Source organism: Leguminivora glycinivorella, chromosome 18, assembly GCF_023078275.1.
Source record: "Leguminivora glycinivorella isolate SPB_JAAS2020 chromosome 18, LegGlyc_1.1, whole genome shotgun sequence".
NCBI lineage: Eukaryota > Metazoa > Arthropoda > Insecta > Lepidoptera > Tortricidae > Leguminivora > Leguminivora glycinivorella.
The window spans coordinates 7,694,573-7,706,139 of NC_062988.1; the positions used below are offsets into that span (position 1 = coordinate 7,694,573).

The window sequence follows — 11,567 nt, forward strand, 5'->3', positions numbered from 1 at the left end:
TACATCTGTCCGCGATTATTTCGATTAAGGTAAAGCGGGGCAATTCTCGACTGGGGGGGCATTGTAACTGATCTATTTGCTGTACGGTCAGCCAAGAAAGTGGTTTACCACTTTTCGACTCTTCGAAGAAACCTACGGATCCAAATGAAAATCTTATTTTTTGTAAACGTTTCAATAAGAACACTTTTTTGGCTGACTGTACCTTACAAATATTACTATTGTTTTAAAAGAAATTCTTGCAATGATTGTAGAATTGTTACACAGCGACCACAGCGTAGGTAGTAGGTATGAATATGTATGTATTTTACCTATATAAATATTTATACTGGGGAAACTTCATACAACCCACATAGCCAGTATCTCGACGCTATGGTCGGTAGGGTAAAAAGTACTTCCTTGCATTATCGCTTACAATTTTTTCCATTTTTCTTATACTTATTGCAAACGTAAACATATAAAAGGCAAGCAAACAACGATCTTCTTACAGCACATTGAATGTAATAGTTATTACGGATGCAGGATACTCGCCGATGCCTACTTAATCCCTTCCCACTGAGCCACCTGCATTTTACACTGCCTAGATATCGATTGCCGACCGATTATTCCGACCCCAATCCCTATTCTTATCCCCGTCCCTATCTCTATCCTTGTCCCCGTCCCCGTCCCGTCCCTGTTCCCGTCCCTCCCCTATCCCCCTATCCCTATCCCTGTCCCTGTCCCTGTCCCTGTCCCTGTCCCTGTCCCTGTCCCTGTCCCTGTCCCTGTCCCTGTCCCTGTCCCTGTCCCTGTCCCCCTGTCCCTGTCCCTGTCCCTGTCCCTGTCCCTGTCCCTGTCCCTGTCCCTGTCCCTGTCCCTGTCCCTGTCCCTGTCCCTGTCCCTGTCCCTGTCCCTGTCCCTGTCCCTGTCCCTGTCCCTGTCCCTGTCCCTGTCCCTGTCCCTGTCCCTGTCCCTGTCCCTGTCCCTGTCCCTGTCCCTGTCCCTGTCCCTGTCCCTGTCCCTGTCCCTGTCCCTGTCCCTGTCCCTGTCCCTGTCCCTGTCCCTGTCCCTGTCCCTGTCCCTGTCCCTGTCCCTGTCCCTGTCCTGTCCCTGTCCCTGTCCCTGTCCCTGTCCCTGTCCCTGTCCCTGTCCCTGTCCCTGTCCCTGTCCCTGTCCCTGTCCCTGTCCCTGTCCCTGTCCCTGTCCCTGTCCCTGTCCCTGTCCCTGTCCCTGTCCCTGTCCCTGTCCTGTCCCTGTCCCTGTCCCTGTCCCTGTCCCTGTCCCTGTCCCTGTCCCTGTCCCTGTCCCTGTCCCTGTCCCTGTCCCTGTCCCTGTCCCTGTCCCTGTCCCTGTCCCTGTCCCCCTGTCCCTGTCCCCCTGTCCTTGTCCCTGTCCCTATCCCTATCCCTAACCCTGACCCTATCCCGTTCCCCCTGTCCCTGTCCCTGTCCCTGTCCCTGTCCCTGTCCCTGTCCCTGTCCCTGTCCCTGTCCCTGTCCCTGTCCCTGTCCCTGTCCCTGTCCCTGTCCCTGTCCCTGTCCCTGTCCCCCTGTCCCTGTCCCTGTCCCTGTCCCTGTCCCTGTCCCTGTCCCTGTCCCTGTCCATGTCCCTGTCCCTGTCCCTTTCCCTGTCCTTGCCCCTGTCAAATTATCATGCTAGGAGGTGAACTTTGAAAAATCCTTTCTTAGTGCTCCTCTAAGGAACTTCCGTGTTAATTTGAAATCTCTTGAACCAGAAGTAAAGTTAATTTTAAATTGAAGGAAAAATGGAAAAATTCACACCTCCGGCAGGACTCGAACCTGCCTCCGTGGCGCAGTTGGAAGCGCGATGGCCCCGGCAAGGCCAGAGGTCGCAGGTTCGAGTCCTGCCGGAAATGTGAATTTTTCCATTTTTCCTTCAATTTAAAATTATGTAATATCGCTCGCAGACGTTTCTGCATGATAAAAAACAAATTCAGAAGTTAAAAACTAAACCTATACTTATGGCTATTTTGGATATTTTAACCCCATTGCACAACAACAGGGGAGAAAATTTCTTTTCCACCTCATTAGATTTTATAATCGTTGTATTTATCGTGATCAGCGACCCGATAAACCATAAAAACGATACCCATATTGTGTTTTTGACTGTACCCCCTTTGCACCCCTTTAGGGGTCAAATTTTCAAAAAACCTGAAACATGTATTTAGTCATGTCTTTAGGAATCCTCCTGTGAAGTTTCGAATAAAATAGTCAAACTAATCTAGTTTCCCCATACAAACTTTGAACCCCCTATTTCCTAAGAGGAGAATTTTGAAAAATCCTTTCTTAGTGCTCCTCTACGCTATATAAGGAACCTATGTGCCAAATTTGGAATCTCTAGGACCAGCGGTTTCGGCTGTGTGTTGATATGTCAGTTAGTCAGTCAGTCAGTTTCTTCTTTTATATATTTTTTGATATTTAAACCCCATTGCACTACAACAGGGAAGAAGGTATTTCACTTCCGCCTCGTTAGATTTCAAAAACGTTGTATTTATCGTGATCAGCGACCCGACAAACCATAAAAACGATACCCATATTGATTTTTTGACTTTATCACCCCCTTTTCACCCTTTTAGGGGTTAAATTTTCAAAAAACCTGAAACACGTATTCAGTCATATGTCGTAAGGAATCTTCCTGTGAAGTTTCGAATAAAATAGTCAAACTAATCTTGTTTCCCCATACAAACTTTGAACCCCCATTTGACCCCCTTAGGAGGTGAATTTTGGAAAATCCTTTCTTAGTGCTCCTCTACACTATATAAGGAACCTACGTGCCAAATTTGAAATCTCTAGGACCAGCGGTTTCGGCTGTGCGTTGATATGTCAGTCAGTCAGTCAGTCAGTCAGTCAGTCAGTCAGCTTCTTCTTTTATATATTTAGATTATATTTTATTCTTATAACAAGACATGGGCTTAATAAGGCACATAATAAGGTACGCATTTTGTCCTAGAAACTCGACGTAAAGCATGTGGTTTAGACAGCATTGACTTAATCCTCCCGAGTACCAATTACGATTTCGGACAAATGCTACTAGAAAATTCACAAAGTGCGTACAAGACGACACAATTGCGAAAAAAAATTGTACAGTGCGAACCTCAACGACACATGATCCACAAAGCAGAATATCTAGACATAGTCTAGCCACTGTTATTTAAAAAAAATAAAGTTCATGATCTGTGTATGGCGGCCATTTAGAGAATGTGGCATGGTGCTTACGCTAACTCCGACTTTGATGTCGAATTTAACTATCATACACTGTTTATATCGATCTGGTTTAGGCACTGTTCAAACACCATGAATGTCTATTAGACATTGGCCTATGCCTAATTTTTTTTATCTATTTCTCTCATCCTGCTTGTATCAAAAATTTACGGCAAACCGGAACGTTGCTCAAAAATGCGTTTTTTAAAATTATATAAATTCACCGCATTTATTCTGCAAGTACCCAATTGAACAACCATAAAGAGGACTCTTAAAAAATATATTTTGGCAGCATATTAACCTTTGTTTGTCGAAATCGTACAAAAAGTCTTTGAGATATTCTCAAATTAAGCCAGATTAGGGGTTGTCCGAAATGTATTTGCTAGACCTTAATGAAAGTACCATAAAGTCCCTAAAATAAAAAAAATATCAGACCTTCTTATATCAAATAGTACTTAACAATACCTTCAGATCATACTCTCGGACCATAATAATACAAAATTATGCACATGTCAACATTTAGACGAGGTTTGTTGTGTCCCTATAATTAACGATACAGTCCTTAATTCTAAAACTGTGTCTACATTCAAAATTCATCTTCGCAAATTCATACTGGCTAAGCAGAAAAGCAACACTTAGGCAACCGTGCACACTCACACACATTTACATGTACATACATTACATTACACACAAACATTCTAAGACTTTTATGTTATTTAGTTTCTTAGTGTCGTCTAAATTGTACATAGTCCATTTACTTAGTGCCACCTAGTCCATCTTCTAGGCCTTACAGAAAACCAGCGTTGCGGAGTGTGCCATATGGCGCATACCGTGACACCTAGCTGAGTAAGGACCATTTAGCGCAACTTATAATTTTTTGGTTTGTTTGGTTTTACTTTTAGATAGTTATTGATATGTATTTTGTGCTAATAAATGCTTTTTCTTTCTTTATTTCTTTCTTTCTATATAATAGGGGACACTGGCACTGTCGGCACGGCTGGTTGACACCACAGGGGACCCCAGGGCTGGCGCGTACCTCTATCAACACATCTCACTGGAGATACAAAGAGGAAACGCCGGCAGCGTCATGGGGTTCATGCCGCAGGCCGACCTATTGGAAGGGGTTTTCTCGTTATAACTGGGGTATTTTGGTAGGTAAGTTTTAGTTTGTTATTTAGTTTTATTTATAGGTTTAATTTTAGTTTTCATGTTATTATTTTAGTTCTTACTAGTTTATATGATTTTGTGTTAAATAAATAAAGTTATTATTAAAAAAAAAAAAAAAAAAAACTTTTAAATGCAGTGACTGTGATTAACTTTGACCAACGTGAAACTTGAACCCACATCCTTGTATTGCCAGTCCGTTGGGTTACCAATTCCGTCAGATTATCATCCGTCAATGACTGCGATTTGACCATTGCAATTGTCACGTGTGACCATGTCACTAGCGACATCTACATTTCTGATGTGTCTTACATATCAATAAATCAAAACGTATCAAAATTAAAATATTGCTTAGACCCTGTACCTGTTGTAGTCGCCACGTCTGTAAAGAAACTTTTTTTTTCGAATGGCTAAATCCCTAGATGTTATATCACAGATATCTGTGACTGGAAATTAAAAATGAGGACTTTGCCGGCCTAGAACTGCAAGATTTGAATGAAATTCAATTAAGAACCTCTTGTCCTAGCCGCTCCTGAAACGCCATACTTCGCGGCTAGTTAAGGAACAAACCTGAAAGTGGGGAAGGGCAAAACATAAAACAAATATAATTATTACAATAAAATATTTTATTTAGTACTGAAATTTTATAGTAAAACTATTGTTTAAATTAAGCAGAGTTGTATCCAGCAATGCCGGCAGAAACGAGTGGGAACTTGTCTCCGCAAGTGCCGCTGAAGTCGTCCAAGTCTATGGCCCAGTACATGATGCCTGCCAGACCAGTGTTTTTGGCGTATTGTGCCTGCAAAACAAACGAATAAATGTATTATTCTGAAACATACAGATTGTCCAATGTCAAATTAGCTTGTAATTATAGTAAAACGAAATATTTATGCATCAAATTGATTTAAAAAAGTGTGGAATTTAAGGACTGGGACTCTGCTGAAGTAATAAGGGTAACAACATACAACTGAAATACCAATATTTAAATTACAGTTGATTATGAGAAGTGTGGAGTGGATGTAGATGTGGTGACAAAGATTGAGATGGGTATGTTAAGGTGGTTTGGGCATGTAGAGAGGATGGATGAGACGTTAACAAAGAAAGTATATGAAGAAGGAGTGGAAGGGTCAGTTGGTAGTGGAAGACCTAGGCGAATTTTTCTTGATCAAATCGGGGAAATATTGCAAAAAGGCCAGGCCCCGTAGCCGAATGGCATTTCTCCGACGCCAAACGAAAGCGATACGCCGCTGGCTCTGTCGCGCCAATACGCAAGCGCGATAGAGATAGATATCTACTAGCGCTTCGTTTCGTGAGCGTTTCGTGAGCGATTGTGCCATTCGGCTAGCCACCCGGGTCAGAAGTACTCGAAACCGACGAGCGTGTATGAGAAACGTTATGAAAGTGTGTGAAGCGAAAGTGGTTTGTCAGGATCGTAGTAAATGGAAATCCGTGATCTCTGCCTACCCCTCTGGGAAACAGGCGTGATTGTATGTATGTATGTATGTATGTATGAGATCAAATTGTGTAAAGATATTTCAGGGAGTAAATTAAGGACTTCGTTTGTATGAAAACTTTTTGGGATGATAAATCTCTTCTTAAATTAAAAAGTCGATGCACTTACCTTAGCCTTGATAGTGTTGGGGTTGTCGTAGCCGACCCAGAAGAGGTCCTTGTTGGCATACACGTAGTTGCCCTCCACCTCGGTGATGCTCCATGCAGAAGGATTATCCTTTTGGTTCGCAGATCTAGAAGAATTAACAAATAGTCATTAGTCAATTATGAAGAATTAACAAATAGTCATTAGTCAATTATGGTGAGTTTTTATATCATCAGAGATTCTAATAATTGTCTGGTTTCATCCCAAAGCTATTCATAGAAATCAAAGGAATCAATAAAATTGAAAATGGATAAAGTACACACATATTTGCAAATGTAACGGATGCAATTTTGGAAATTAGAACATTTTTCATCAGTAGTAACTTTTTCCCGCTTTATCGCTTGTATTACGCCCCTAAGCTAGTAGTCCTGGTTTTGTATGGCTTAGAGACGTGGTGCCTTTACAAATTCGATATAAAAAAGCTGGATACCTATCATCTGAGATGTCACCAAACGCCTACAACACAAATAGAGACCAAAGCCCTCCTACGTTTATACTTACAATACGTCTGGCCAACTCTATTGTAACGCCTGCAAAAGAGTATTTAAGGCCAAGTTTGGCCTGGCCAGCCACAAAAGAGCCCATAACAGACAAAATAATTCATAATCTGCTGAGGTCGCCGTCATCGAAACCGATGAGGAGGGACTATATAAGTATATATTAGTAATCTTGGTACTCACCTCCAAGTAGCTGTAAGTTCCAGATTCACCGACATAAGGGCCACCTACTCCTGCTCCAGTGACGGGTGCTCCTGTGGAAGTGTTGTCCAGACTGGTCAGGGTGAAGGTCTTTCCGTACGCTCCGAGACCCAGCACCAACTTGGATGGAGAGGCGCCGTTGTTGATCCAGGTGTGGACGGAGTTGTTCTAAGACAAATCATAAACATATTTTAGTCATGGGACAAAATGTTGCTGAATGGGACGTACGAAACACCATGATGCTTTCTATCCTAAATGGTGAGAAAATGTCGATGGCAGGGTCGCTTAAAGAATTAATTAAGAAGGGATGCAGCTTTGGTCTAGCATCATTAAAATACTGTGTAATAAAACCAGCTAGGACCGGCGGGATGTCTTCAAAATAGATATCATCCGATGATGACCACGGCCGAGTTCTACCAAGATTGAAACGACTAAGAAGAAGTATAATGAAATATACCTAACCGTCACCAAATATCTAGAAGAAACAAACTCTAAAGTGTGTAAGTAAAGCAAAATATGCAAATTAGGTTGTTGCTTCACTTACAACATTCAAATTTAAGGTAGCAGCGTCAGTTTCCTGTGCGTATAGAGGTGCGTTCACTCCGGTCGTCGTTTCCCAAGAGCCGTGGAAGTCGTACAGCATCAGGTGGATGTAGTCCAGGTGTCTAGAAATTAGTACTATGTTAAGTATACTCGTAGTTAAACACAAATTTGCCAGTCAAGGAATAGTCCCAAAACGATAAAAAAGTACTTTTTGGGAACCTAAGTCACACTATATCTGTGATCTAAAAAGTGACCATGCAGTCTAACGGTGACAGAGCCGAAAATCGAAGCTTATACGTAGCTAACACCTTAACCACGAGACTAGAGAATAAGCAAAAGTAGTTTTTTCAACACTTACTTAGAAAGTGCGGGGACATCGTAGGACAAATCGATGTTCGACTGGGTAACGGCACAAGCAGCGGTCAATAGGTAAGATTTCTTAGCGAAAGCTTTCTTCAACTCTTTGACGAGAGTGACAAATTTTTTCTGAAAGAAGAAAATGATTGAAACAGTCTTTAATAAACTATGTTTTATTGGGATATGTCTAATATTTATTAAGTATGACAAAAAAAATTTAAGTATTTCAATAGTTATTTGTTATACAAGGGGGCAAAGTCGTATTTTAACGCCGAGTGTGGAATTGAAAAACGAGCAAGTGAAAGGATTCTATAGTTGAACCACGAGCGAAGCGAGTGGTTCGAAAATAGAATCCTGAACTTGCGAGTTTTTTAACACACGAGAAGTAAAATACATTTGCACCCGAGTGTAACACAAAACTTTTCCCCTCACTATAGCGAGGAAACTATACAACGCAAAAAATGCGTTTATCACTGCTTCCAGTAGTTCCACAGGTGGTAAATCATCTTTATTACTAGATTCACCTACTTTTATCAAGTTTAAAGCAGTTAATTTGACTTTATTCAAGGTCAAACTACTTTACCCACTAGTGGATAAAATGCGTTTTTACCCGCTGGTATTAAAGGACAAAACACGTGTTTCCGAGCTAGTGAGGGGAAAAAGACTTTGAAGATATAACGGAGGCAGAAACTACAAGTCATTGCTTCATCGTTAAACACATATTTGTAGGGAAAAGATAAACAAAAATAAAATATGGCAAATGTTGGTACGTACTTTGTCACTGGCTACTCCTTCTCTCTGTGAAGGGTACTCCCAGTCCAAATCCAAACCATCGAAGCCATTGGTGTCAACGTAGTTGTACAAGTTCTTGACAAAAAGTGCCCTCTTAGTTTTGTCGTTGACAACCTGCAGACATACAAAAAACATACAGTCAAGCCTATTTTCTGGAGAAGGGTTTCCACTTACTATGAGGTACGGACGCTAAGAATGCAATCTTTGTGAGGTGCCGTAAAAAGTATAGAAATTATGATTTTTCAAATACAAGTTTTCTTACCGCCGAAAAGTTTGTTGAAGCTTCATTCCAGCCACCAATAGCAGCCAAGATTTTCAATTCGGGATTCTTCTTCTTTAGCGCAATGAGGTCAGACACGGAATCTGCAAAACGTTTTTGTTACAGAATAATTCACATAAGTAATTTGTATACATATGTTTCTGTATATTATTATTAGATAGTAAAAAAATGGACAAAAGGTAATATAAAACATAACACGTGATTAGTGCAAAGGCGTACTTGTCAAAGTGGTCAGAGATCTCTTTCAGTTAACCTTCTCGCATTTGTTTTTATGATCGTCCATTAATTCCAGAAAGTTGAATTTAAATGTTAATATTTTTTTCTCTTGATATTTTATTTGTGATTTCAAACGATTAAATCATTTTTAAGTTATTGTTCAATAAGCATGCGATCCATAATTATTAAGAATTTTACTTAAAATACAGTCAAAATTTTGCGTACATGTTTTCGACTAATTCGACTGTACACACAATATCAATAATTCAAAGTATATAGGAATAAATATAACTTCACTTACTTCCTTTCCCTTCAACAGTGCTTTCTTTAGGAGCAACAATGCCTCCGGAGGTTCCGTCAAGCGTGAGGAAGGAATAGACGATGTGCGTGCAGAGATGAGTGGGCAGGTCGCTCACGCCGAAACGGCCTTTTCCGGACCTCCCGTTAGCCCATGTTCCGTAGTAGCAGGTCACTACGCCGCTCGCTGCAAATATTTATTTCATTTAGATTTTTTTTTTGTGACCCTTGAACCTTTTCGGTAGGAGTGTCAAAATAGTTTAAAGGTTTCTCGTCACCGGAATATTTGAAAATTTCAATAGGAACTCTTATAACTACTTACACTTGCAGCTTGCTTTCACGGATGCAGCGAAGCTACCGCCGACGCACAGCAGAGCGCAAACTAGTAAAAGCTTCATTCTCAAGGGTGAACAGAGCAAAAGCTACCAATTTGGATATCCAAATGCTTTTTATAATAACTTATATCTTATCTCTACCGAAATCGAGATATCAATTGTGGTTCAGTTGAATAACTACAGCTTTATATACTCCTGTAACCTATTGTTTTTCGTGTTTGGACATGTGTTATCTTGATCGGTAATTAAGCATTAAAATGCAAATAACTGAGTATAATAAGACTATATGAATATGAAGTGTGGTATTTATTTTACTCCTAATTTAAATGTATTGTCTCTCTTATAATTGTATTGTATGTGGAATCTGTTTAAACTTCTAGAATTATGGACGGTATGTACACCTGAATATACTTAAGAACATGCGAATGCCGATACTCACCTATACATGATGTTATATTTCTTTTGTCAGCAACTTCCTATGTATCAGTCTATCGTATTCGCTGTTCGTTCAAAGTTTAAGTCATAGAAATCTACATGGAACATCATTCCTTTTATGGTACGGAACCTTAAAGACACTGTCACTTATTTTAATAAATAAAATCAATTCGCAACTGATAATTTCACTGTAATCATCGGCATACTGCATAATGAAACAACGAGTAGGTAACCATCTCGACCAGATATTATCAGAGAGACCAAGATTCTTAAAACTATCTAAAAGTACAAACCTATGTAGTAACAGCTTTTGTTTTCAAAATACTGAAAGGCGCTTCACTTCAACATAGGCACGATTAGGTACATGATTTTGAAAATAGATCCTTGTTCAATTTGAATTTGTTTGATCCTTGTTTGATTTGATTTGTTTGATCTGTCTGATCTGAATTATCTGGAATAGCGCCGTTAATTTATATTTACTTACATGCGTTTCGTCAAGTTGCCTAGGTGTCTAATCGATGACATCAGTTACCTACTTAATTATTATCAGCGGATATCAGCCGGCTCGATCTAGCTATCGGTCTAATATATCTAATGCTCTATGATTGAATATCTTATTAATTAACTTATGTAATGGTCTAAATAGATTTTTTGTACCGGCCTATCACGAAATAAAATTTTCCTTGCTGGTTTGGCACGTGGCAATACCACCTGAAAGAGATAGGACACCTATCTGGTCGGCTGTGTAATGATTGTTATAACTTTGTTTGGTGTGGTAACATTTGAAATAACAACATTTGGTATAACAACAAAATATCTACTTTTATTTTGTATAATCATTATTTCGTATAACACTTATTTATAATAACCGTTATATGGTATAACTATCTATTGATATACGACTAGTATAATATAATTAGCAAACAGTATAAAATATTTCATGAATTAATTTTATTCTTTTTTGAAGGGATCACAGTTCTAACCCAATCTAACCTACTTTTCTGATAGCAGTACATATGTTTAAGGGTCACAGTTCTAACATAACCTAACTTATTTTTCTGGTAGCAACGGGTTGTGTGTAGGGGTCACAGTTCTAACCTAATCTACGTTTCTGTCTCTATCTATTGTAAATTTTTTTTATTCTAACTGTGCTTTAGAAAGAATTTGTTATACAATTTATTTAGTATCGGAAATAAGTATTATACTCAAAGTATGTTATAATAAATGTTATTTGAAAAAATGATAATTATATTAAATAAGAATTATACAATTTGATAGTAGGTACCGCGAGATTGGCAGGGGCGGCGGCTGAGTTAGCTGCAGCTCGCAAGCGGGAGAAGTACGCGGTCCTTGCGAACTATTTGTTTATCCCGCTTGCAGTGGAGACTACCGGTTGCTGGTGTGCGGAGGCCAAAGTGTTTTTCGGGGAGGTGACGCTTGAGGGAGAGGGGTTTGGATCCTCGCTCTGGGACCTTCCTGATGCAAAGGTTATCATCCATCGCGGTTCAACGCGGTAATGCGGCAAGCGTTATGGGAAGCTTGGTAGGTTAGGTTTTTGTATCTGTGTGTGTATTATTAGGTTAGATCTAGTTTTTA

General features: G+C 39.9%; 2 protein-coding genes across 3 annotated transcripts; both read right to left on the reverse strand.

Moving 5' to 3' along the window:
* Nucleotides 1-4,968: 4,968 nt before the first annotated feature.
* LOC125236113 (putative chitinase 1) lies at nucleotides 4,969-6,331 on the reverse strand. The gene is made up of 3 exons (XM_048142809.1): nucleotides 6,282-6,331; nucleotides 5,983-6,106; nucleotides 4,969-5,160 (listed from the first exon to the last, which is right to left on the reverse strand). Exons 1-3 carry the CDS (start codon nucleotides 6,329-6,331, stop codon nucleotides 5,029-5,031), a joined length of 306 nt encoding a protein of 101 aa, XP_047998766.1. The 3' UTR covers nucleotides 4,969-5,028.
* A 190-nt stretch (nucleotides 6,332-6,521) lies between these two features.
* On the reverse strand, nucleotides 6,522-9,681 carry LOC125235936 (chitotriosidase-1-like). 2 transcript variants are annotated; one of them, XM_048142578.1, is made up of 7 exons: nucleotides 9,524-9,681; nucleotides 9,206-9,388; nucleotides 8,671-8,771; nucleotides 8,391-8,522; nucleotides 7,618-7,745; nucleotides 7,261-7,381; nucleotides 6,522-6,884 (listed from the first exon to the last, which is right to left on the reverse strand). In XM_048142578.1, exons 1-7 carry the CDS (start codon nucleotides 9,597-9,599, stop codon nucleotides 6,537-6,539), a joined length of 1,089 nt encoding a protein of 362 aa, XP_047998535.1. In that variant the 5' UTR covers nucleotides 9,600-9,681; the 3' UTR covers nucleotides 6,522-6,536. The 2 variants fall into 2 exon arrangements, with proteins under 2 accessions (XP_047998535.1, XP_047998536.1); XM_048142579.1 differs by having other exon boundaries at nucleotides 9,530-9,675.
* Nucleotides 9,682-11,567: the final 1,886 nt, after the last annotated feature.